This window comes from Brassica napus, chromosome C6 (assembly GCF_020379485.1).
Source record: "Brassica napus cultivar Da-Ae chromosome C6, Da-Ae, whole genome shotgun sequence".
Taxonomy (NCBI): domain Eukaryota; kingdom Viridiplantae; phylum Streptophyta; class Magnoliopsida; order Brassicales; family Brassicaceae; genus Brassica; species Brassica napus.
In genome coordinates, this window is record NC_063449.1 from 31,613,380 (window position 1) to 31,640,766 (window position 27,387).

The 27,387-nt window shown below is 37.6% G+C and overlaps 4 protein-coding genes across 6 annotated transcripts; 2 read left to right on the plus strand and 2 right to left on the minus strand.

Annotated features, from left to right (window-relative positions):
* Positions 1 to 14: 14 nt before the first annotated feature.
* LOC106405672 (V-type proton ATPase catalytic subunit A) lies at positions 15 to 4,509 on the minus strand. Of its 2 annotated transcripts, XM_013846192.3 has the most exons (21): positions 4,416 to 4,509; positions 4,192 to 4,299; positions 3,935 to 4,061; positions 3,800 to 3,855; positions 3,660 to 3,716; positions 3,453 to 3,564; positions 3,328 to 3,365; positions 3,126 to 3,227; positions 2,911 to 2,967; positions 2,746 to 2,817; positions 2,560 to 2,661; positions 2,413 to 2,475; positions 2,192 to 2,324; positions 2,003 to 2,109; positions 1,716 to 1,910; positions 1,445 to 1,531; positions 1,182 to 1,286; positions 938 to 1,035; positions 769 to 847; positions 557 to 645; positions 15 to 460 (listed from the first exon to the last, which is right to left on the minus strand). In XM_013846192.3, exons 2-21 carry the CDS (start codon positions 4,267 to 4,269, stop codon positions 346 to 348), a joined length of 1,872 nt encoding a protein of 623 aa, XP_013701646.1. In that variant the 5' UTR covers positions 4,270 to 4,299; positions 4,416 to 4,509; the 3' UTR covers positions 15 to 345. The 2 variants fall into 2 exon arrangements, with proteins under 2 accessions (XP_013701646.1, XP_022559641.1); XM_022703920.2 differs by having other exon boundaries at positions 4,192 to 4,448.
* A 90-nt stretch (positions 4,510 to 4,599) lies between these two features.
* On the plus strand, positions 4,600 to 6,132 carry LOC106405673 (reticulon-like protein B22). 2 transcript variants are annotated; one of them, XM_013846193.3, is made up of 4 exons: positions 4,600 to 4,880; positions 4,996 to 5,137; positions 5,314 to 5,383; positions 5,702 to 6,132. In XM_013846193.3, exons 1-4 carry the CDS (start codon positions 4,714 to 4,716, stop codon positions 5,818 to 5,820), a joined length of 498 nt encoding a protein of 165 aa, XP_013701647.2. In that variant the 5' UTR covers positions 4,600 to 4,713; the 3' UTR covers positions 5,821 to 6,132. The 2 variants fall into 2 exon arrangements, with proteins under 2 accessions (XP_013701647.2, XP_048616307.1); XM_048760350.1 differs by having other exon boundaries at positions 4,610 to 4,880; positions 4,996 to 5,141; positions 5,287 to 5,383.
* Positions 6,133 to 6,341: 209 nt separating this feature from the next.
* On the minus strand, positions 6,342 to 8,363 carry LOC106405674 (ubiquitin-conjugating enzyme E2 35). The gene is made up of 8 exons (XM_013846195.3): positions 8,142 to 8,363; positions 8,036 to 8,063; positions 7,861 to 7,947; positions 7,407 to 7,465; positions 7,061 to 7,102; positions 6,896 to 6,969; positions 6,710 to 6,807; positions 6,342 to 6,617 (listed from the first exon to the last, which is right to left on the minus strand). The coding sequence occupies exons 1-8, from the start codon at positions 8,175 to 8,177 to the stop codon at positions 6,580 to 6,582; spliced, it is 462 nt and encodes a 153-aa protein (XP_013701649.2). The 5' UTR covers positions 8,178 to 8,363; the 3' UTR covers positions 6,342 to 6,579.
* A 5,049-nt stretch (positions 8,364 to 13,412) lies between these two features.
* On the plus strand, positions 13,413 to 26,299 carry LOC125588473 (EP1-like glycoprotein 3). The gene is made up of 2 exons (XM_048759836.1): positions 13,413 to 14,595; positions 26,196 to 26,299. The coding sequence occupies exons 1-2, from the start codon at positions 13,413 to 13,415 to the stop codon at positions 26,297 to 26,299; spliced, it is 1,287 nt and encodes a 428-aa protein (XP_048615793.1).
* The last annotated feature ends 1,088 nt before the right edge of the window (positions 26,300 to 27,387 follow it).

The window sequence follows — 27,387 nt, forward strand, 5'->3', positions numbered from 1 at the left end:
TGATGGGAATAAAATACAAAATGATTGATGATATTATGAGCAAGTAGCAATAACAATAACTTATTGAATAGAGAGAGGTACAAACAAATCAAATAGATGCCTCATTTTGGCTTGTACCTTATTACCATCAAACATAAAACCAAAACAACGAATCAAACATATTACACAGCACAGCCGGAGAATAATATGGACGTTCACAGAGCTAAACTCGACCGATCGAACAAACACGGATAAATAAATACCGACCACTGTATGATAGTTGTTGGCTCAAAAACACAAGAGAACACGAGATACTCTTTCTCCCATACAACCCCCAAGTCGGAGGACTTTGTGGTTCTTGACAGCTTACCGAGTTTCATCCTCCAAGGCACGGAATCCAGCACTGAGATCCTCGTACAGTTTCTTGAATTTCGCCACTAGCGCAGCCTCCCCTTCTGCTGGATCTTCGAATTTCTGAGACCTGTTAATTTCCACAGATTCACAACTTCAGTTTCAGACACATTTCATTTGAGCTATATATAATGATTGGTTCATGGAGAAAATGAAGTTTGCTTACACTAAACGGTAGAAAAGATCTCCCAAGCGATGCTTGATGAGAGTGTAAGTAATCTTTTGACCATCCATTCCCGCTGCTCTTTCAACCGCCTATTGTATCACCAGCAACATTATCAAATAAAGTTACAATTTATCGGATCTTATCGTCTACCTTAACACTTACTTGCCTTCAAGACAAACCAATTTACCCACTTGATTAAGCATCTTATTTACCTGATTGGCTAGGTTGTAGAAATGGATAATGTTACGCATCATCCACACAGACTTGTAGAAAGGGCAGAACTTGTCATATCTGTCAAAGATCCATCCCAAAACATTCAAGAGTAAATACCCCACGAGAGAGATAACTAAATGTAAAACGAAGGGAGACAACAAATCTTACGGTGTGAACGCGTTTTGAGCAAGGTAGTCTTCCCTCAACAGCTTAGCTGTTTCCAAGGTGATTTTGTCACCTTCCGCTAGCGCATCCTTTCCCACAAGCTGCATAAGAAGTGTAATACACGGGTCAAATAATAAGTGTGATTTTCTTCTATAACTTGAGTCACGTGTATATGCCAAGATTATCGCTAAGAGACCAGAAATCATTAGTCACAACATTGGGTAGTTTACAAGGTAAAGTGACTTACCTGGACAATTTCATTAAGATCATCTTCCCTCTGTAACACCTCTCTGGCCTTTGTCCTGATGTTGATGAAATCTGGATCGAACTTCTCATAGAAAGATTCCAATGCCTGAGAAAACCAAACAGCTATTTAAATAAGACTGGTGACAGGTTTGAATAAGTTGATTGTAAGTATACCAATTAACAGAAGGAAAATGATTACAATGATTACAATTCCTATTCGAGATTGTAAGTATACCAAGACAGGTTTGAATAACTGAAGCATACCGTAGAATATTTTGAGTAGGAAATCAGCCAATTAACAGAAGGAAAATGCTTTCTCTGGGCAAGTTTTTTGTCCAAACCCCAAAAGACCTGCAGATATTAAAAAAAAAAAAAAACAAAATGGAAGAGTAAGCACTATAAAGTAGAGAAAAGAATGCTAATATATACAAATCTATGGCAGATTTAGAGCCAACACCATCTGGTTCATCTGGCGTAGCATATTTGATTATGTACATACACAATGGAAGATACGGAAACAGAACTAGATAATCACCTGCACAATACTAAGGGTTGCAGAAGTCACAGGATCTGAAAAGTCTCCACCAGGAGGTGAAACAGCACCAACAATTGTCACACTTCCATCACGCTCTGGTCCACCGAGACATTTTACTTTACCAGCACGTTCATAGAAAGATGCTAAACGTGCTGCAAGATAGGCAGGATATCCACTGTCGGCAGGCATTTCAGCCTAGCAAACAAAGCAAAATATGTGTCAAGAAACGAGAAAAGGAGTAGACAACAGGGAAACTCAGACAGGAAAAGTGAGAAGCAAGAGATTACCAGCCGCCCTGAAATTTCTCTCAATGCTTCTGCCCAACGGGAAGTTGAGTCTGCCATCATACTAACATTGTAGCCCATGTCTCTAAAATATTCAGCGATAGTGATTCCTGGAGTACACAATATAAAAAATGAGGGTCGTAATAGAAAGGATTTGTAAAATACTATTAGACCTACAAGCCTGAAAATTACCTGTGTAAATTGAGGCTTCGCGAGCTGCCACAGGCATGTTAGAGGTGTTGGCAACCAGTGTAGTACGTTTCATGACAGATTCCTCACGGCCATCAGGTAACGTCATTGTCAATTGTGGGAAGTCCATAAGCACCTAATTTATGACAGATTCCTCACCACCATCAGACCAAATTTCTGATGTGTGTGACCAATATGCAAATTCAGAATGAGAAGAGGTATACCTCAGCCATTTCATTTCCTCTCTCTCCACAACCAACGTAGACAACAGCATCGGAGTTGGAGTACTATGTATATAAGAACAAATTAGTTCTGGAAACTCGATATAGCCAGGAATTAAAGTGTAACAAAACCAAAGTGTCACAGCCTACCTTGGAAAGGGCCTGACTGATAACAGTTTTCCCACAGCCAAAAGCACCAGGAATGGCACAGGTTCCACCGAGAACAGAGGGGAAAAGTGCATCAAGGACACGCTGACAACAGAAAGAAGAAATCTATCAGTAACAACACGCTTCGAATGACTCTGACCACTGTACTAAAACTAATAGAGTAATCACCTGCCCCGTAAGAAGAGGAGTATCGGCAGCAAGTTTGGATGCAACTGGCCTAGGCGTACGTACAGGCCAGCTCTGATATATTACCAACCAAACAAATTTTATAAAATGTATCGAATAGCTAAATGTTTGCGCTTGCAAGTAGGAAGATTAAAGATAGGCTCAAACCTGAAGCATGGTGTACGATTTCTTAACCCCCTGGAATTCAAGCTCGAGCACTGTATCCTGTGATACGAAAAACGCCGTCGAACAACCATGAGAAGAAAGTCAACCTTTTTTTCCAACAGAAAGTGGTTACCAACAGATCAAGTCAACAATTGAAGGAAAAGAAAGAATTTCTGAACGTGTTTATTTTATCTTCTGAGAGAAAGCAAAATTCAAACCTTAAGGGAATATTGACCAGCTGGAGCAATGTAAGTGATCTTTCCCATGGCATCCGGAGGAAGGGCAACACGGTGAGTCATCAAAGTGTTCTCAAAGACGGTCTGCATTTCAAAGTTATGGTTGACTATCAGGAAAAAAACTATTTCCAGTGTAAGATATATTCCCTTCCCAGGATTAGAATAAGGAGGACAATAAACTTACAGCATACAAGTCACCACCAGTTATTGTGTCTCCCTCGACTGAAACCAAGTCAAATTCAGTTGACATCAAGAAAAAGACCATACGTACAATTCCACAGAGAAATACATGACGTAAAAAAAATATACCAAAATCATTGGGCTGGAACTCCCAAGGACAATCTTTGTCAAGAGCAGGAACAGACACACCACGAGGGATGTAGACATCACCAGATCTTTTCGCAATAGTCTTCAAAGGCCTCTGTGATATTTGAAAAAACGAAACCAAATAAATGTGAGAAGCCACAATCTGCAGTTTGTAATGTTATAACGAAACAAACAAGTCTTAAACTGAACCTGAATTCCATCGAAGATGTTTCCCAATATTCCTGGTCCAAGCTCCACAGAAAGAGGCTGAAAATTTCAGGACAAAACTTCTATCAGCTGCAGACAAACAACCCGAAAGAAACAAAAACCAAGATAAAGAGCTCACGAACCTTGTGGGTTCGAAGAACAGGATCATTAACAGTCAGTCCAGCTGTTTCCTCGTAAACTAAAGTTGCCAAATATCAGTAAAACGTTAGATCCAAAACAGATAAGTAAGTAAAATAAAATTACAGTAAGAACAAAACCTTGGATGGTGGCGGAATCTCCTTCAAGACGGATGATTTCTCCAATCAGATTATCATGCCCAACACGGACTAACTCATACATAGCAGCACCTGCCATACCATCAGCCACAACGACGGGCCCTGAAACCTGCATCGTCACCAAACAAAATGTCAAACCACTGAGAACTATTAGATCAGATCAAAGGTCTACTTCTCCCACAGTAGTCCACAGAATATCTAAACATCTGTTCAAAATGATATCACAGATCGAACGATACCTTGCGAACGTAACCATACTCGCTCTCCTTCTCATCGTCCTCGAAGGTCGTGAGCTTCCCTCCGTAAAACGCCGGCATTTTCGCAGCAAAAAAACAAAAATTCACCTCCTACAAAACCCCCCCGAGATCCGATCGAAATTCACCGATCAGAAATGGACTGTCAAAGCCTCTGATCAAAGATCGGCGATCGAGAGAGAGAGAGATATGGAGATGGAGATACTAACCAAGGAAGAGTAGAGAGAGAGAGGGGAAGCACGTAGATACTAGATATTGAAGGAGATGATGATCTGATATTGACAAAATCGTAACCACGTGGCAGATTATCTATGGGCTTTCTAATATTTATGTATGGCCCAATAAGTGCGGGCCCGTTAATAATGTTTCCGTGTTTCTCTTCCTTTCGTTAATGCTTGAGAATCTGTGTCTGATCAAGCCAGAAAAAACAGTTTATTTTCCGGGAAGAAAAAAAAAAACGAATCTCTCTGGGGAAATCTGGGAGTGAATAAAGTTTTGGGAGGAGAGATGGGAGAAGTAGGGAAGGCGATGGGGTTGCTGATAAGCGGGACGCTAGTCTATTATCACTGCTCATATCGCAACGCGACTATTCTCTCTCTATTCGCCGATGTACTCATCGTTCTCTTGTGCTCACTCGCCATCCTCGGTCTCCTCTTTCGCCAACTCAATGTCTCGTAAGTATCATCTCAACACAAAAGTTCTCGACTTTTATCATGTTTTGTCGTGGTATTGGGTTATGTTCTTCGGTCTCTGATTTACTGATTCTATAACTTTTTTTGTTTCTCAAAGGGTTCCAGTGGATCCGCTAGAGTGGCAAATATCACAGGACACAGCAAGTAACATCGTTGCGCGCTTAGCTAATACGGTTGGAGCAGCAGAGGCCGTTCTGAGGGTTGCAGCAACAGGACACGACAAGAGGCTTTTTGTCAAGGCAAGTCTGTGTCCTTAGTTTACCAACTTATTACATGTTGGATGTATCATTTGTATATATCTAAATGCATTAGCAATTTAGCATATATATATTACTCTCTTTACCCATTTCACCATTGATTAAGTTAGTCATTGTGTTTTATACTGAAGATGCTCGTGTGATGCACTTTCTTTTAGGTCGTGATCTGCTTATACTTTTTGTCAGCCCTAGGACGACTTATATCAGGTGTAACCGTTGCGTATGCAGGTAAAAGCATCCACACTTGCTTGTACAAAATGTCACTTCAATGTAGAAAAGCCTGTGTGTACTTTGATGATATTACATAACAATATCATGTCGGAATGAATAGGAATTGGTCATGTTCTTTTATTCAAACTCTTGTGTTAAGTTAGACTGTAGATGCAAGTGACCTGTAAACGAGAAAAAAATAGACACAAAACCTGTCTGAAGGAAATATTAGTAGAAGAAGAGAGACACAATGTTGCATTCAGTTGATAGACACTTCTTGCTTGCTTGCTTGCTTGCTTGTGTGGTTTTATGATTAGTTCTCCTACCTTGAAACAGGACTATGCATGTTCTGTCTCTCCATTCTCCTCTGTCAGAACTCTCAACCTCTTGGAAGCTGTGTACTGAAGCTAGGAAACGGCGAGGTTTTAGAACAAGATGCACATTCTGATACATAATGATGTTTTTTTAGTTTTCTCCTTTCTAATGCTCACATGTTGTTCATAGCCTCAAAAGGGGCAAGGGCAGCCCCCTTCTGTACACACCATTCGGATACAAGCCTACAACGCCTTTTCTTTGCAGATCCTGAGACTGTAAATTTGTTATGCTTTTACGGGCTGAGCTACAAGCCTACAACGCCTTTTCTTATTGGGATTTCACATTTCAGAACTTGATAGGATCTGATGTATGTAAAAGATTTGCATACTATGCTCTAAATAAAAGTGTAAACCATGTCCTGCCTTCACAGCCATGGTTCAAATCTTCTTTGATTCTTGTTCTTAAATCTTGAATAGTGTTGATATCTTTCTCAACAGAAATTGTAATGCTCTTGTAGTTTTTCTTTTCCGACAGCACTTATGTCCTATAATACAATGGTCTTTTCTATTTCGTTTGTAGTGCAATGACCTAATTGCAAACTGTTTGGAGTGTTTCTCATCATGTCATGAATACTTGGCAGAATCGGCAGAGCTTAGACAAAAGTAGAGAAGATGTTTTGATTCAACGAAACTTGACGAGCTCAAGTAGGCAAACGAGTCTTGACCCTACTAGTAATAATGATACAATATACATCTTCCTGTGCCGAAACTCACATTTTTATCATTATAAGAGGGGAGAACCAGTAAAGTATAAGCTTTCTATAACTTTGATGTTTGATAGATTTCACCAAACTTAAATGTTATTTGGATGAATGTGAGATTTTTTTCACTCTCAATCCATTATGCGCCGCTGGCGTAAAGACGGGTCCATTCCTTAGCTGCGCAGATAGTTCACAAAGATGGTGTGAGATACCAACACAGGGTAGTATAACTAGTTCAGTTCAGAGTTCATGGTTTAAATCTACATTACCTGTCTCCACAGCTTCAGCCTCATTACTCTTCCAATGCTTAGCGATGTTCTCAGACAAGGGATCATCAGGGTTTGGTGCACTCAGAAGAGCTTGAATACTGGTTTTAGGACAACACATCAACAGAATAAGGAGCCTACGGTTTGAGGAGAGAATGAGAGAACATAATGTAAGTAACTCATACGTACCTTAGGAGCACTGTTCGTATTTGTAGAGCAGGGCTCCATTTGTCTTGCAGAATATCGAGACAGATTCTTCCAAGCTGTAGATGCAAATATACAAGTTTATAGTGAATATGTATATTGTTTCGTGAATGGTAAAGGGAAAACAGAGGAAGCAGTTAGATCAGAGACCTTATCAATGTTGGGATGGTATATCTTGGTGAGAAACCTAACCTGTTCCAAATCGAAATCATCAAAAGAGCCCAAGTGTACACTGCATCTCTCTACACATACACTTTTCATTCAAACTGAATATAGCTATACGAAAAGAGAAACCATCACAAGAAATGGTAACCAGATGCACCACTCCCAGAGATCATTTGGTGCATTTACAAATATCCCAAAGAGACAAACTTACTTACTAACTACAGTCTTATATTCAACTCAGCATCAGATGAGAAAGTAAATATCCATAACTTGATCACAAGATTCAAGTTTTTTTTAAAGAGGCATAGAAACTCCAATACAAGCAACTTGCCTTGGGAGCTGACATAGGGTATTCTTCAGGCAAAAAGAGCTCCAACTTAAAAACTCCTCCTAGAAAAAGAAAAAGAAAACTAAACCTTCAAATCTTCAATAATGAGTAGACTTATTTCAAAGAAGAAGCCAAAAAGCGCAAGGAAACGAATTAAATGTGGTGATAATACAAATAAAGTAAAGTTGCACAAGCTCATAATTCTTCTATACAGTAACATTCTCCCCAGCTATCTTCTAAACCCAACAATCTAACAAGATTCGAGATAAACATCTTGTAAACCTTTAAGCAAAGAAACGGAAAAGCAAATTACCAGAATACCATTTCGTTACTTCCAGAAGTAAATCATTCGAAGTAGCATGCATTGAGGAAGTAGTTAAAACTCTTTCATGGACATCTACCAACTAGTAGAACGCCACTTAAACCAAAGGATGAACATGGTAATTAAACAAATTACCTTCATAAGGTGATTGTGAAGGACCAAGTACCATAACGTTGAAGTACCTCATGTTATCCTCAGATGGAGATGCACTTATACCAGGAGCTACAACAATCAATCAACTCCGTTAAAGATCACATTTTTAACTTACCCTTTACAACAAAATTCAAACTTTCATGCAAAACCATGTTACCCGGTTCACTGAGCAGACGTTGAGTTTCCTATAACATGGCAAATGAAATTAAGAGTTTAGAGAGATTCGTCAAATGAGATCAGAAACGTAGATTGGGGAAACGAACCTTGATGATTCTTCGTGGTAGACTACTGTTCGCCATTAACTCGCGCTGGTGAATTCGATCGATCAGAGTTAGGGTATTAGAGAGGGAGGGAGAAGATCCGCCCACCGATGATCAAGAGAACACTTTGTCTTCTGTCGAATTCCTCGATGATTATGGCCCTGTTCGTTTGTATGTCTTATACAGATGCTCTATGCTAAGCTTTTCTTATTTATGGGCTATTACATATTTTCCCAAAAGTTTTTGTTTGACGAATTTACCTCGATAGTTTCATCTATTACTGATAAGCCTGGAGAAAACGGATTTGTCCATTCCGTACCGCAGCGGATTAGTCATCGAACGAATCACAGCGGGCATGTTCTGCGGGCATGTTCCGAGCAGACTGCGGTCCTCAGAATACCGATCCAAACCCGTACCACATAACATATAATAACTTGGCTCAAGTGTTGTATGTCTTTATCAAACCATCTCTCTTTGTAATTCTTTGGATTTCAAAAAAAAAATCAAGAATCACTTTGTCAAATTATACAAGTGACACGATATACAACTAATTTTTCTCCTAAACAACATCATTGTAACCAAATTTAATTTAAGAAAAACATCATTTCACAGTATTGAAAACAAAACCAATCAACTTAAACAAAAAAATTTCACATTGTAATAAAGCAATTCATAGTTGTGTGTGATAAAAAAAAAAAAACCAAATCAAAACACCACCAGAGCTCGAATCGCCATCGCTGGAGCTAGAGTCATCATCGCCGGATCTCGAATCATCATCACCGGAGCTCGAATTATCATCGCCGGAACTCCTTATGTTTTTGGGGGAAAGTCACAAGAATCGCTTCCTTCTCACTCACTCTCTCGTTTTTTCAGGTAAAATAAGAAATGAAAAAAAATACGGGTCCATGTAATCCTGCATGACCCGTTTCAGTCCATCCTTCAAAAAGGTCCAGTTCCGCAAAGACCCGTCTCGCGAAGCCCGCAAATTTACGGACCTATAAAGCCTCATCTCAATACCGTCCCGCAACAGTCCTTTACGGGCCAGGTATGCGGTCCAAGTACATGATTGTCATCTCTAGATAAGCATGACAATACCTCTTGATTTAATAATTTCGAATTTCCTCCATGTTTTCTTTTATTTACAAATCTCATATATATTAACTGAGAAACATTACAACTTCTTTTTATAGCCACGTGTCATCACTAGGATGATTCTTAAAACCACTAGAGAAATAGGTTGTTCCATCTAATTATATAAAAAAAATTATTAAACTAACTATAAATTCATTATTAATGTTCTTTATTATTTTCTTAAATAAAAATTATGGAATTGCCTGATTTGGTTAAAGTATATATGACAATTAATGATTTTGGATAATAAAGATTTGTTAAAAATAGTTTATCTTCTATCATATTGGTTTTGTTTTAAAATATTAAAATAAATTAAACAACTACATTAACCATATAATAAAGATTTAGATTTTTCTGTATATGTTATATTTTAAAATTTTTAAAATAACTATAAATTACTAAAACTGTTAAATGTCTCACATTCAAATTTTGTGATCCATGGTTATGACAAAATAAAAATGATTGCAAATCATATAAGTAAAACGTCTAATTTAATTAACTATTAAGATTAATATATATATATATATTGTTTTAAATTAAACTATATACCATATAAAATACATAAATATTTTAATTTTGAAATTTGCTTTGAAATTTATTTTTGATAAAAGTTTTGAACATTGAGTAGAAAGTATTATTTAATATACATTAATATTAAAATATACTATGTATGTTAATATCATTTAAATTTAATCATATATCCTATCAAATAAAAAATGATATTTGGATTTAAAAATTAATTTATATGTTCGCACCAATTTATTTATATATGTAATAGTTGCTGACTTTTATTTATTCAATATATATTTATTATTTCATAATATGTACAAACATATAATACATAAAATAATTTATATATATAATGTTCATAGGCGCGGATCTTAATCTAGTACTCAATTATTTTATAATAGGATAAGACATGCGCCTTGCGCAAGATAAATTTATATAAAAATTATTTAAAAAATATTATACAGAAAAATAAATTTATATTCCTGATTGAATTAATATTTTGGTCTTTAAATTTTTTTTTTACTTTTTTTTAATTACATAATTTTTTTACTGATTAGCTGATCCCATTTTGAAAAAAAAATTAGGTCAAAAAATCACTTACCGCATAAGAACCTAACGTTTAGATCGAAAAATCTCGGGTCTATTTGATTACAATGAAATTATGCCAGCTCGGTATTATATCATGATTTAGAAATTTAAAAATTAATTATGGTTATGGGAAATTTACGTTCAAATGTCAATCCTATATATCTTCAATATTTTTTTTCATTTTGGTTATTGTTCGATATAAATATTGATTTTGATGTTTATTCCCATTTCGTTTGTTTATTTTGACCTGAAATTCAGAAAATGCTTATGATTTAAAATAATTAAAAAGATACATATTTAGGTTAAGATCTGCACCTTTAATTTATTTTATGTTTTTCTGCATATTATGAAATAATAAAATAATAAGTATATATATTAAATAACTAAAAAATCAGTTACTATTATGTAATAAATTGGCGTATGCATATAAATCAAACTATCACTCTTGTTTATTCGCAATCATTTTAGGGTAAATAAATCAAAACAATCAATCTTATATATTGTATATGATATATAATTAAATTTAAATGATATTAATATATGTATATATATAGTACAATTTTAATATGGATATTTATTAAATGAAGTTTCTAATCATATGATTTTATGATTATTTGCATATTTGTATAACAAAGTTTAGACCAACGAATTTTTTTTTAATGTGGGAAATTTCAATAATTTATAATCATTTATAAAACAATGAAGATTTAAAAATTAAAAATATTAACTTTTCAATATATGTTCAATGCAAATATAAAAATATAAGTTTACATTTTCATACGATGTATAGTTTAATTTAAACGATATGAAATATATATATATATATATTTTTTTTTTTTTTTTTTTTTTTTTTTTTTTTGTCATCAACTTTACAGACTCATATAGACTCTGTGAACCAAACTGGGAGATCTTGATCCATGTGAACTACAAAAGACGTTTCCTTCCTAGCGCTACGGGCTAAGCTATCCGCCTTCTTGTTATGCGTTCTTGGTACATAGATAATCTCTGCGTGGGAAAAACTCTCTTTCAAGCTGTTTATATCCTCCAAATAACTTGCAAATGCTGGCCATTCCTCTGGTGTTGAAACCATCTTCACCAATTGAGAACAATCCGTTGCAAACGTAACCTGAAATTGTCGTAAGTTTTTCATACATTCCATTGCCCATAACAAGGCTTCCATTTCTGCATGAAGGATTTATATAAGGATTTAGAAACTAGAAAGCGTACACAAGTGCCACATAGATTGCTTTTTTTTTAATTTTTACAAAATTCATACACAAGTGTCGCATAGATTGGTTTTTTTTTAATTTTTACAAAATTCAGGTTATAACTTATTAAAAGATTCTCAATTAAAATATTGGGGATGATTATCATCACATATATTTTGTATCAGTGTTATCATTAAACGTGTATCGGTGTATCAGTGTATGTATCACGTATAATCTCGCACTGGAATCAGAATCGAAAGCGTATGGAGGTTGGAACCTAAAGGTAACAGACCTTCTCGGGTAAGAAACAGCGAATGCAGTCCATTAGATGTAAGGCCCACGTGTGCGATGGACCTAGGCTGAACAAATGAATAGTCTTTTATTTCATTTTCTGTCACTTTTGTTTAATACAAGTTGGCACATGGACCACAAAAATTTCAGCCGTCGAATAAGACCTGCTTATGGGGCCAACATACACCTGGCAAGGCGCCGGGTATTGGGACACACGTGTTGAGCCGGTCTGGATCATAATTGACACCTTCCACTTTCTTTAGATTCTGTATAAAGCAAACAAGTGGCAGATTAGTCTTACAAAAACATAATTAACAACGGTATTTCTTTTTATCTCGGTATAATAGCTGGGCATTCGGTTTATACGATTTTTTCAGGTTGGTTTATTCGGTTATCGGATTTTTGGTTTTTAGAAAATGACACTGAAGTAAACCGAACTAAATTCTGGTTTAGTTCCGAATTTATTTAGGTTATTCAATTCAGTTTTGGGTGTTATTATTCATTCTGAATTAAACCAAAATCAATTTATATATCAGTTTATTCAGTTAATTGGTAGAAAACAAAATATTCAGGTGTGTAAAATTGGTTTATTTCTGTTGTTGTGTCCCAAACCGAAAACTGATTAAATTTTTAAATTAGCCGATCAGTTATGTTAAAACCAAAATTGAAAATTTTGGTTCTGTCGGTGCTTCTGTTCCTACCGATGCCCAAAACTATAATAGATATAATACAGAGAACTTTCTGTAGTTGCATGTATTTGAATATCGAATTCTGTATATGTATAAATATATCAATCAAGTCCAAAGAGACGATAAAATCGACCACGCGCATCCTTCCCTAAGGGTCATAATTAAAAAGGTGCCGGTCCTAGTTCAAAAGCGTTATTTATTTCTCTGTGTTCAATCAAAATACACATCTCTCGTACCCTTTCGAATTAATTTAGCTAATGTTGCATGTAATGCAAGAAAGAAGAAACTTCCAAAACTAGTATAATAATAATTACTGACTGGCTTTGTAAAAGAAAACATGCCATATTTTTAGTTGTCACAGAATACACTTGATAAAAATATATTCAAATTCATTACTGAAGAAAATATGAAGGTTTGTATGAAATAAATATTACTACTTGGGGAAATTAAAACAAACTATAAGTCTATAAGCTAATTACAGTTAATGTGCCTTTTGTTTGTTAACTTGCTCTTAGTGAATTACAGCTGATAAATCTTGACATCATGCTAAACATCTTATCTCGAATCTTGTTCATTAAGATCTCATTCTCAATTGTTGACTAGGTTTGGCTAAATCGTGCACGAGTTAGCATTGAGTGTTAAAATAGTTTCTCTCTTGAATGTATGAAGAAAAACCATCAAAAAAATATTTAATATAGCAAAACAAAGACCAAAAAGTCGCCGAAAATACTATTTTAAACATATTAAACCTAATAAACACAAAGATGTGACTTCCTTTGCTTCTATAAGTAGAAAACTCATTCTATATCCCCTAAAACACACCAAGATCCATTAAACACACACACACATAAAATAAAATGAAATTCTCAATCACATCAGCTCTCTGCTTAACTCTCTCCACCTTCTTGATCGGAGCACAAGCCAAAGTCCCCGTCGACGAGCAGTTCCGAGTGGTCAACGAAGGAGGCTACACCGACTACAGTCCCATCGAATACAACCCTGACGTGCGTGGCTTCCAGCCTTTCAACGATAACTTCCGTCTCTGTTTCTACAACACAACCCCAAACGCATACACTCTCGCCCTCAGAATCGGAAACAGAGCTCAAGAATCCACTCTCAGATGGGTCTGGGAAGCTAACAGAGGCTCGCCGGTCAAAGAAAACGCTACGTTGACTTTCGGCGAAGACGGAAACCTCGTCCTCGCCGAAGCCGATGGTCGCATGGTGTGGCAAACCAACACGGCGAACAAAGGTGCCGTGGGGATCAAGATCTTGGAGAATGGCAATATGGTAATATACGACAACAAGGGGAAGTTTATATGGCAGAGCTTTGATTCTCCGACAGACACTCTTCTTGTCGGACAATCACTTAAACTCAATGGTCGGAACAAGCTCGTAAGCAGACGGTCTCCATCGGTTAACACAAACGGACCATACAGTCTCGTGATGGAAGCCAAGAAGTTAGTCTTGTACTACACGACAAACAAAACTCCGAAACCTATCGCTTATTACAACTACGAGTTCTTCTCCAAGATTACTCAACTACAGTCCATTACGTTCCAAGCCCAGGAAGATTCCGACACCACGTGGGGTTTACACATGGAAGGCGTCGACTCTGGGTCTAAATTCAACGTCTCCACGTTCCTCTCGCGTCCAAAACACAATGCCACGTTGAGTTTCATTAGGTTGGAATCAGACGGAAACGTTAGAGTTTGGAGTTATAGTACCGCAGCGACTGCGACCGCTTGGGACGTGACCTACACGGCGTTTACTAACGACGATACTGACGGTAACGACGAGTGTAGGATCCCTGAGCATTGCTTGAACTTTGGTTTGTGTAAGAAAGGTCAGTGTAACGCTTGTCCTAGCGACAAAGGGCTACTTGGATGGGACGAGACTTGTAAGACTCCGAGTCTAGCAAGTTGCGATCCCAAGACGTTTCATTATTTCAAGATCAAAGGAGCTGATAGTTTCATGACTAAGTATAACGGTGGTTCCTCGGCAACGGAGAAAGAGTGTGGGGACAAGTGCACAAGGGATTGTAAGTGTTTAGGGTTTTTCTACAACAGGAAGAGTTCAAGGTGTTGGTTCACTACAAGAAAACATGAAGGATTCTGAGGGAAAAAATCGTCGGAATTTCGTCGGAATATCGTTATTCCGACGACATACCGACGAAACAAGTCGTCGGAAATAATTCCTCGGAATTTCTTCTTTCCTCGGAAATCCCTCGGAATTTTCCGACGGAATTCCGAGGAAACAAACTTCCGAAGAAATTCCGAGGACCACTAGTTTGTCGGAAATGTCCTCGGAATATACCGAGGGAGAACTTTGTCGGGATATTTCCTCGGACGTTCATCGATCGATGCGTTTTTGGACATATATACATCGATCGATAGAATATACCGACGGACATATTCCTCGGAATATTCCGAGGAACATGTCCCTCGGTATATTCCGAGGAACCCGTTCCTCGGAATATTCCGAGGGAAATGTCCCTCGGTATATACCGAGGGAACAGTTCCTCGGTATATTCCGAGGAACAGGTCCCTCGGTATATTCCGAACGTTTTTTTGTAAACAGATCGATCGATGGATTTATGTCCAAAAACGCATCGATCGATCGCGTAAAAAATATAATTAATTTCCTCGGAATGTAAAAAATATTATTTTTTTAAAAAAAATAAAATTTCTGAAATTTAAATTCGAAAATATGAAATTAAAATTAAAATTGAAATCATATTAATTAATATTCAAAGTTTCACAAATAAAAATAAAACATTCCGAGTTTTTGGAAAAAAAAAAAAAAACTACGGGTCTGGCACGTCCGGGAACACCTCGTTCGGGTACATCCTCTGCATCATCTCCATCATTTGCTGGTTCAGCCTCCTCTGTGCCTCATAGCCCGCCTGTTGAGCCGCCATCTGGGTCTCCAACAAAGATATACGATCATCTTTGTCCTTCAACTGAGCCGTAAGTACTTCTGGATCAACAAAGGGCGGTGGTGCAGAAGAAGGAGGAACCGACCGGGTGCGACGACCCAAACCGACCAAACGTCCCTTCTTCTTTGGAACCGACTGAATAGAAAATAGCCAAATTTACAAATTTAAACCAAAAAATAAATGAATTGAACTTTAAAAAAAAAAGAACTTACGGATTCAACGATTTCGTTGATTCGAAACCGGGACAAGTTGGTCGAAGCCGTCGAAGCGTCATCCTCGGTTTGAAGCTGAGACACTTCGTCTACCACCTGAGTTTGGACCAGGTCGACCACGTCCCTCACAAGACCGTCATCAATCTGGCTGGTCTTCTTGTTGGTATACGCCCTCCTCATTAGGGCGAGATCATCAACCGGCTCGCCATCATTTTCTTCCGCCTTGAAAAAAAACATAAATTAAAGAAACATTAGAAATTAGAAGAAATGCACAATAAATTAAAATTCTGAAACTCAAATAATTGAAGAAAAAACGTTTGAACTTACCATGCGATCTCCCAGAGTGGCAATAGATTGAGCACCCAAGTTATGGTTGTAGATGCCCTTCCCTTTACGGTCGCTCCTGCGGTTGGTGGAGTTGGTGGAAGAAGTTTCTTTCGTCTCTTCCTTATCCCAATGCGCACACAACTCCTTCCAGACCGTGTCGTTCATCGACTTTGAGACCTTTTAATAAAAAAAAAATAGTTTATTAAATTTAAAAATAGTTTAATAAATTAAAAAATTGTTTAATAAATTAAATCGAACCTTATTGATTTCCCACTTTTTCTTCCACTCGTGGATCTGCTTCCCATAGTTGTCCATAACTTTATGGACGAAGTGGTGATAGATAAAGAGCGTCTCATCGGAATTCCAGTTGAACTCTTGCTGAAAAAAAAACACAATTAGTAGAAAATTTATATTAAAGATTAAAAATATAAGTAAAAAATTAGAATACTTACCGCAAACTGACGAAACCACAGAACCTGCTTGTCGGTAGGGAAGTGAGTGAAAGTCGGATGTCCCTTGTCGAGGGCCGAGTACATCATACGGTTGATCCATGCGCTGATCCCGTTCCCGGATCGGTTGAACCTAATAAAAAGAACAAACGGTTAATAATGAATCCAAATTTAAAGAAAAAAAAATGTTTAATTACCATGTTTGACCATGTTCATGTGGATACGGAGTGAGATACGGAAGATGGTCACGACCGGGCTGTTGAACCAACTCCGCAACACTCATCACTCCCGGAGGACCCGGAGGAGGAGGAGCGGATGCAGCAGCGGGAGCGAGAGGAGCAGGAGCGGGTGCAGCAGAGGAAGATGTCTGGTTGGAGCTGTGGGGCGAAGGGGAATCCTGAAAATGGCTGGAATCCCGAGACTGGCTCCCCGTACCACCACGACCACGACGCTGTCGAGGCCGGATCTGATCATCGTGAGACCTGTAAATTAAAAAAATATATTTAATAAATACAGAAATATATAATTTTTTTTTTTTAAAAGTCTCAAATAATTTAATCACAAAAAAAGATTTATAGATATTAAAAATATTTAATAAATATATAAAAATAGTTCTAATAAAAAAAATAGTTTTAATAAATAAAAAATAGTTCAATAATTACAAAAAATAGTTTTAATAATATATATATATATTAAAAATATTTTTAAATCCCAAATAATAGTTTTTAATCACAAAAAAAGTTGTATAGATATTAAAAAATGTTTTGTAAAATCCAAAAAATCGAATTTATATACAAAAAAGATTTTGTAAAATCTAAAAAATCGAATTTATATAGAAAAATCGTTTTGTAAAATACAAAAAAATAAAAAAATTATAAAAAAATTATAAATCAATTCAACAAAACAAATTATTCAACCAAATCACAATTCTAAACCTATTATACAACCAAAAATCACAGTCCTAACCAATCACCTTAACAAAAATCTATCAAAACTCCACATAAACCTAACAAATAGAACCTAATAGAGTGGGATAGGGTCCTTACATGATTTGTGTAAGAAAAGGGGGAGATCGCCGGAGATATCGTCGGATTTCAGGGGGAAATCGCCGGAGAAAAAAGAGAGGAGTCGCGCAGAGGAAGAAGAGATAAATGGGGAAGAAGAAGTGGCTCGTGGTTATAAAACCTAGGTTCCGACTGATATTTTCCGTCGGAATTCTAATTTCAATTTTCGCGAAATATTTGCCGGGTAAAATGAAAATATATGCCGAGGAAATTCCGACAGATAGTAAAGTATCCGTCGGAATTTCCTCGGAATATTCCGAGGAAATACCGAGGAACTAGTGTTTGGGGTTACAAAACATCAATTTTTTTTGGGGTTTTTCATTTCTTATACAATTGTAATGTATACCATTGAGGATTCTTTGTATAGATTAGCATAAACCATGAAATAACAAATTTCAAAAATAATTGAAAGTATTCCCTATACAGTTCATTAAAATGTATAAGTGTTTCTCTTATGTTGTGGGATTTCGTTCATACAATCGGAAAAGTGTTAATTAAGGGGTAAGGAACAAATTTTAGACTTCATAATTAACGTAAGACACTTAATAAGGGTTATATAGGTGTTATTCAAACCGCAAAACGTTGTTTTCGGTTTAAAACCCCTATTTCCTCAGAATTTCCTCAGACTATTCCGAGGGAATTCCGAGGAAACCCTTTTCTTCCTCGTAATTCTGTCGGAATATTCCGAGGAAATTCCGAGGAACTAGTGTTTGGGGTTTCAATCTTGTACGTTTTTTTATAAACGAATCGATCGATGAGTTTTTGTAAAAAAAGACATCGATCGATCACCAGATGGACGAAAGCCGTAAGAATGTGATCGATCGATTAGATTATACCATCGATCGATCGAACAAAATCTCAAAGGTTCCTCGGAATTCCGTCGGAATATTCCGAGGAAATTCCGAGGAACTAGTGTTTGGGGATTCAATCTTGTACGTTTTTTTATAAACGGATCGATCGATGCGGTTTTGTAGAAAAACGCTTTGATCGATCACCAGATGGACGAAAGCCGTAAGAATGTGATCGATCGATTAGATTATACCATCGATCGATCGAACAAAATCTGAAGCCTTCCTCGGAATATCCTCGGAAAATCTTGTATGTTTTGTTATAAACGGATCGATCGATGCGTTTATATAACAAAACGCATCGATCGATGCGTGTGCGAACAGAATTATAAGGCAAAACCCAAACTTTTTGGATCTAAACCTCAGAACTCTCATCCCCTCCGATTTCCCCTATAATTCGACCCCCCCCCCTTTTTCTCTCTCTATAATCATCCGATTTGAACAATTTTGGGCTCTATTCCCCTTGATTTTTCGAGCTCTACCTGATTCCTACACTTGTTTTCACCCTAAGACAGGTATACTCCGCCAATCTCCACATTCTCAAATCGTGTTCTTGAGCAATTTTTTGGGTTTTGTGAATTTCTTATTTCCGTGTTGATTCCTTGATCAAATATGTATGAAACAGATGTTTAAACACCAAATAGAACACAATTGTCTGTGATCAACGAGTTTGGAACAGGATTTGAAATGATTTAGGGATTGAGAATTTTTTTCAATTTGGTTTTTTTTTTAATCACAACTCGCTTGTTTTTTATCAAAACATATACTGCATACTCACTTGTTTCAAAGATTCTATTTTGTAGAGAATGAACCGCCCGAAAACATCAGCAAAGAAGAACACACAAGAAGAGGGTTCGTCTCAACGAGAGAAGCAAAGGCCAAAGAACTGGGATAAGTCTGATACCACCCACTACAACAACATGAAGAAGGTAGTCGTTCTGGCTACACAACTAGCATGTCCTGAGATGATGACAATATTGGGAATCAAATCAGACATTGAAGGGCTGTTCCAGAACATGGGTCTAGGCCAACTATGCAACCTCAACGAACCCACTTATCCGGAGTTGGTACGCCAGTTCATAGCATCCGCATACGTCAGCCATCCCGATGATAGCCATCAGGAAGGTATTCTGGCATTCGTAGTGCAGAAAAAATACTTTGAGGTATCTTTCACAGACCTCTGCGGATTATTTGGATTGAGTGCAGGGGAGAGGACATCTGGTCTTTATTGGACTTCAGAGCTGTTGAACTTCTGGGAAACGATTGGCACAGGGGTTTATAGATCTTCTCAGGCAAAGGAGTCACTTATCCGAAACCCAGTACTGAGATATGCCACACGTCTCATTGGCTCATTGCTATACGGGACAACCACAGCCGCATCTGTCACGCAATGGGAGTTGTGCCTCCTGTACCAAGGTGTGAGACATTTGCTACCGGCATTTGGAAACTCTACATTCCCACCTGCTACTGCCTTCAACATGGGAGCGGTGCTGGCCGCAAACTTAGCAGGATACAAGGGGAAAGTAACCAAATCCAAGAGCCGTGCATGTGGATTTGGTGCAGTGATTACTCGGATCCTTACACATGTGGGTGTAGACTGTGAGAACCATCAGGTAGCACTGGACAGATCGAACAACATTGCTTGGAACTACCTGGATGTCAAAAATCTAGTAAGTAAGGAGCTCATAGCTGGTCCCCACTCGAGGATCCATCGGGATGGTCCTTACGTCTACGTATTCCAGGACCGAGCGAAGAAAACACTCTACTGCCACCTGCCTCAGATCGGCCTGACTGCTCTACTTTCAGACGCTGCAGTTGAGTTCCTACCCCCTGCTACCGCACTAGTAGACAAGCCATCCTTCTTCACGCCAAAATATCAGACCAAAGGCAAGGCCGTGGATGATGAAGAAGGAGAAGATGAGGCTGCACAAGCCATTTCAGATGATTCACAACCCCATCAGCTACTCCCATCAGACTCCAGCCAGTACAAGCTGCAAGAGCTTCCACCGAACGCCACTTCGCGCCAGCAACAACATTGGAGAGATCAGAGCATAAAGACAAACAACGACATGCTACACAAGATCTGGGCTGCCATTTCACGTATCAGGCCGTGTCGTTGCCAAAAGGATGATGTAGTTCATCGGGACAACTCTCCATCCAGCTCTGGTTCGGGTTCGAGTGGTACACACAGGGTAAGAAAGAGGTCTAAGAGAGCCAAAGATGCAGGAACATCTGGAGCAGGAGACGAGGAGTAGGAGCTATGTTTTTTTTTCGGTTAATTTTGAACTTAGTTTTTTATTTTATTTTTTTTCTTAATTATGAGTTCCTATATCTTTTACATGGTTTCTTCGTTTTACTTGGTTGTGTTTTGAGTAGTTTTTAATTCGTATTCAGCTTTGCCTTGCTAGATAAACCAAATAACTAATATCCGAGGAAAGAGGTTATATCAAGTGTTCCTCGGAATTTCTGGTATTTCTTTAAAATTAAAAAATAAAATCAATGGTATTCTGTTTCCGAGTCATCATCACTAGATGAATCTAAATCTGGATCTTGGTGAAACTCTCCAATCACTGGTTCATCCTCTACGTGAACGACGGCTTCCTCTCCGAAGTCGGTTAAATCGACTACAAGGCCAACTCCAGCTAAATCTTCTGGTGCACTTAAGTTGTCGGATGTGCTTGGTTGTAGTGGGCCTTCCAGCTCAGAACTTCCCTGAACTCGGCCTCTCGGGTTGAGTCTTGAAACAGTAACCCATGGATCATCTCTGTTCCTTACCCGGGGGTACTTGATATAACAAACCTGTAACATTTAGAAAAATTATAAATTAATACACATGATGATGAATCATTCTGAATAATTAACATTTAATTACCTGATCGGCCTGAGAAGCAAGAATGAAAGGATCATAATATTGCAGCTTTCGCCTCGAATTTACTGATGTAACACCAAATGCATCTGTTCTCACACCTCGATCTGGAGTGTTGTCGTGCCAATCACAATAGAAAACAGTACAGCGCAATCCAACCATGCCCAAATACTTGATTTCCAAAATCTCATGTATGTGTCCGTAGTATACATCATCTCCTGATGCAGAACAAACGCCAGCATCATAAGTCGTACTCGAACGTCTCCTCTTCTGAGTTGTGAATGCATATCCTCGAGTACAAAATCTCGGATATGACTTCACAACAAAGTTTGATCCAACGACCATCTCGTGTATCCAATCGTCAAATGTTTCACCTCTGGCCAAACCAGCAGACACCTTAGCACATATATATGTTATATCAATAAATGTGAATTAGTATAAATATGTGATAAATGATATTTTAATTTGTTTAAACCACTCACATAAATAAACATCCATCTAGCAAAATCTCTGCTTCATTTCTTCTAGTTCGTCCTCTGTAGCGTATCTATATTCGAACCGCTTTTCTGCCATGAAAATCCTGTACATATGATGACAATAATGTAATTAATTAAGATTTAAATTTCAACTTGTTAAAATAAAAATTTGTAAGCTAATTTATTTACCTCTCATATTGAAGAACATCTTCGCAGTTGGTGAGAAAATATGTTTGCAAATGACTGCGCTCCTGCTCAGTAAGTCGACGGTCCTTTGGTTTTCCGCTAAGTCGCCCAACGTCTGTGAAAATGTCTGGAACCGTAACAGGATATGTTGCCCGTTCGCCTCTATCATCATGCCGAGCAGGTCTTCTGTTTTTGGTCTGAACTTCTGCTGGAAAGTAGTACTCGGCAAAGTTTGAAGTTTCTTCATTGATCATCTGTGCGACTATAGAACCTTCCACCCTACTTAAATTTTTCACCATCTTCTTCAAATAGAACATATACCGCTCATACAGATACATCCATCTATACTGCACAGGACCACCAAGTTCCAATTCTCTTGCCAGGTGAATAACAAGATGCTCCATAACATCAAAAAATGAAGGAGAAAATATCTTCTCTAGGTTGCACTGAATCACGGCTATGTTAGTCTTCAAATTTTCAATACCTTCAAGAGTCACTGATCTCGTGCATAAATCGCGGAAGAAACCACTTATCCCTGCAATTGCTTCATGAATATTTCGTGGTAATAGTTCCTTGAAGGCAAACGGAAGGAGGCGCTGCATCATTACATGGCAATCGTGGCTTTTCAAGCCAGTAAACTTTTCTTCCTTTCTGTCGATACAGTTACGCAAATTAGATGCGTAACCGTCTGGAAATTCCACATCGTTTGAAATCCAATCAAAGAACGCATCTTTTCCGTCTGCATCAAGTCGGTATATGGGAAAAGGAGCCCTACCATTCTCATCAACATGAAGTTCTGAACGAGCGCATATATCGACTAAATCATGTCTTGACTTCAAATTATCCTTTGTTTTACCTTGAACATTAAGGATCGTGTTCATGAGATTGTCAAAAAGTTCTTCTCAATATGCATGACATCTAAATTATGCCTTAGCAGATGATCCTCCCAGTATGGACAATCCCAGAAAATACTTTTTTTGTGCCAGTTATGTAGTTTTCCAACAGCATCTACCGGAAAACGCTCATGTCCATCGACGTCTGGCGTCCTTTCTGCACCAAAATCTCTTAGTTGTATCTTCAAATCTTTCCCACAAATTTCCGGAGGTGGACTGTCAAACACCCTCTTGTTCTTCGTAAACAAATTCCTACTCCTACGATATGGATGATCAGGTGGTAGGAATCTCCTGTGACAGTCAAACCAACACGTTTTCCTTCCGTGTTTTAGTTGGAAAGCATCAGTGTTATCTTGACAATATGGACATGATAGCCTTCCATGCGTTGTCCATCCAGACAACATACCATATGCTGGAAAATCACTTATTGTCCACATTAGTACTGCCCGCATTTGAAAGTTTTTTTTACACGAAACATCGTATGTTTCAGCACCTTGAGCCCATAGTTGTTGCAACTCATATATTAGTGGCTGAAGAAACACATCAAGTGATCTCTTAGGATGCTCTGGTCCGGGAACGAGAATCGAGAGTAACAAAAACTCTCGTCGCAAGCACAAGTTTGGGGGTAGGTTGTATGGTGTAAGAATGACGGGCCATAGAGAATACTGTCTTCCACTCTTGCCAAACGGACTGAAACCATCAGTACATAATCCAAGGTAGACATTTCTTCTCTCATACGCAAAGTCGGGATACTTTGATTGGAAATGCTTCCACGCTTTTGCATCTGAAGGATGTCTGATCTCACCATCTGTTGAGTGCTCCGCATGCCATCTCATTGGTTGCGCTGTGCGTTCAGACATATACAACCTCTGCAACTCTTCCACTCGTATCTTTATAACGAGGCTTCCCACAAAATTTGCATGTAACCCGCTGTTCATTCGCCCTCCAATAAATCATGCAGTTGTCGCTGCATACATCTATTACTTGATACGATAAACCAAGACCAGCTACAAGTTTCTGAACCTCGTAGTATGAACCAGGAGCTACATTATCCTCGGGTAGAATACCTTTTACAAAATCAGCAATCGCATCCACACAGTCTTCAGCCAAATTATAATCTGTTTTAATGCCCATCAATCTTGTAGCAGATGATAAAGCTGAATGACCATCTCTGCAACCTTCGTACAATGGTTGCTTTCCAGCATCCAACATATCATAAAATCTCCTAGCTTGTGCATTGGGTAAATCTTCCCCTCTAAAATGATCATTTACCATCTGCTCAGTACCTACACCATAATCTACATCCGTTCTAATTGGTTCTTCTAATCTAACCGCTGGCTGAGGTTCGCTAGTACTACCATGTTCATAATCAGTTTCCCCATGATGATACCAAATTTTGTAACTTCGTGTAAACCCACTCAAATATAGATGAGTCCAAACATCCCACTCTTTAATAACCTTTCTATTTTTACAATTAGAGCAAGGACATCTTAACTTACCTGTTTTTGCTTCCGGTTGTCAGTGAACTAACCCCATGAATTCGGTTATACCTCGTTGGTATTCTTCCGTAAGCAATCTCGTGTTCGGATCCAAATGAGGTCGATCGATCCAAGAACGAAAATAATTTGAAGAAGACATATTTTTATGAATCAAATTCGTGTGTAAATAGAGTAAGAGGGAGGATGAAGATATGGAGTGAATGAAGAGGAAGAGGAGTGCTTGTATTTATAGGTTAAATCCTGCCGACAAACCGAGGAAATTCCGACGGAATTCCGACGCCAACGGCTAGTCCGTCGGAATTTCCTCGGAATTATGTAAAATCCTCAAACGGCTCTCCAACGGCTATAATATTTTCTCGGAACTCATCGGTTTTTTCCGAGGAATATTTCCTCGGAATTTCCTCGGAATATTCCGACGGATTGATATATCCTCGGAATTCCGTCGGTATATTCCGAGGAAATTCCGAGGAAACCAAATTTTGTGTTTCCTCGGAAATTCCTCGGGATATTTCGAGGATTTCATTTTCCGTCGGAATGTCCGTCAGAATATCGCTGTTTTCTTGTAGTGATTGGGTTATGAGCTCAAGACATTGACTAGAACCGGAGATTCTTCGCTGGTTGCTTATGTCAAGGCTCCTAATGCTAACAAGTGAGTTCTTTGCGGTGTGAGAAAGTCATTTGAAATTATTGTATTGTTCGTTTAATAAGGTCAAGTTTGGTTTTGTTTATCCTTTTATAATATTCATCGTAATAAAGTGAAGTGAATGAAGTTTATGAATCAATTTGAGATATTATATGTATATTTGAAATGCTTTGTCAGTAACGCACGAGCCCACATGCAAGCCAGCATTATCTGGCATGATTTTTTTTTTTTTTTTCGGTTGAAATTTATTAATGGATCTAAAGCGCAAAATGGGAAAAACCCGATATAAGAAAGCACAAAAGACCAAAGCTAACGAGCCAACGTTACACAAACTTTTTGGACCGTAAACCGAAAAGAGAAAAACCGTTGAGGAGGAAACTAGGTTTGTCACCCACCACGTAGGCGATTGCCCTGTAATCAATGTGCACATGTCAAGACGAGGAACCTTTTCTTCCCTCGGAAGCCAGAAAGGCGATACGGCGGAGCTCCGCAACCGCGAAGACTTTCCGGTGAACAGCCACTGAAAACAGAACAGCCGTCACAGCCGAAACCCTAGACTGACGGATCGAAGCTTCATAAAAACAGAATCAAGTGCCTACAATTAACCCAACATCTTTGAGATTCCTTCATGAACAATCTGACACTTTTATAAATTAGAATAAGCTTGAAGGTGAAACGGCTCAAATCGAGGAGATGAAAGATTCAGAGGATCAGATCGAGAGGCTTATGAGCAAAGAACACGAGAAGTGACGATCGAAGTAAAACCGGAAAAAGATCTGGGATGAAACCGGCGATACAGAGCTATGAGAGCTACCATAACCTGGAGGCAAAAGCCGGCGAAGCAAGTGCTTTGGAAGCCACGGCTTCCCAGAGACAAAACCCGACGAACGGGAAAGGGGCCGGAAAAAACCGGCTACAAAAAAGATTCACTTCTACTCTTCCTCTGTGAAAGATCTGAAGAGAGAACGGAGGGAAGAGTATCTGGCATGATTTCATTTACAAAGGAAAACACTAAGGGTAAATAATAAACAATACTAAATGGAAAATATTTATTTTAGTAGAGTATGTAAACCGAGCCACCGGGATAACAAGTTCCAGAAGTATACATGGGTGCAGTTTGTGGATTTCGACAAGGAATCATTCGTGTACCGGTTGAGGCTAAACTTTGAAAATGTTGATTATGAATTTTGTCTTTAAATATATCTTGTTGATGATGTTATCATGATGAAATATTGGCCAGTTGAGCTGACTTCGATCATTTATGAGTGTGAGCTAGGCATGGGCGTTCAGGTGTTCGGGTCGGGTTGGACCGGTTTTTTCGGGTACGGATCTTTCGGGTGCTAAACATTTGAACCTAATAAAGGGGTTTTAGTAATTTAACCATTCAACTAAAGATGAATCGTAAAAAAACCTTCAACTAAAAATTCTTTGAAATGAACCCTCAACTTTAATTCCGTTAACGTATGTTACCCTCCGTCTAAAAAACCGTAACGGAGGGTGACATACGTTAACAGTTTACAAGTTGAGAGTTTATAATGTTGAAATTAAACTTAGTTGAATGGCTTTTTTACGATTCAAAAATAGTTGATGAGTTTTATCACTAAAAGTCATTAAATTTTTAAAAATATATATTATCATTTATACGTTGTTTTAGATTGATTTATTAGCCTTTAATTTTTTAAATTTTAATACATTAATTTATTATAAAATTAATTTATACAACCTAAATTAATAATTTTCAACACTACTTCAACTTAATATAACTTCAAAAAAATTAAATTATTTGATATATTTGATAATAATGATATAAGAAAATTTGTGTGTTTATATCGTCATTGTCAAATATTAAATAATTTAAAGTTTCTAAGTTATATTAAGTCTTAAGTAGTGTCGAGGATAATTCATCCATGAAGTCAATAATGGTAGATTATTTTATCCTAACAAATAGCAGAAATTGTAAAAAAAATATAAAATAATTATGAACCCCTATTAATCATATGTAAAAGTATTAAATATTTATGAAGCTTTATAAATCGGTTATGAAGTAATGTATTAAAATTTATAAATGAGTTTTAAAGGCTTATAAATCAATCTAAAACAATGTATAAATAATAATAAAGATTTAAAAACATGACTTTTAGTTATAAAACTCCTCAACTATTTATGAATCGTAAAAAAAACACTTCAACTAAGTTTTCAACATTATAAACCCTCAACTTGTAAACCGTTAACGTATGTCACCCTCCATCACGGTTTTTTAGACGGAGGGTAATATATGTTAACAGAATTAAAGTTGAGGGATTATTTCACAATAGTTGAGAGTTTTTTTTACGATTCATCTTTAGTTGAAGGGTTTAATTACTAAAAATACTTGTAAATTTTTGGTTTGGGTTGGGGTAAGTTCTTCTCAGGTCTAGGTCGGTTCGGGTCTA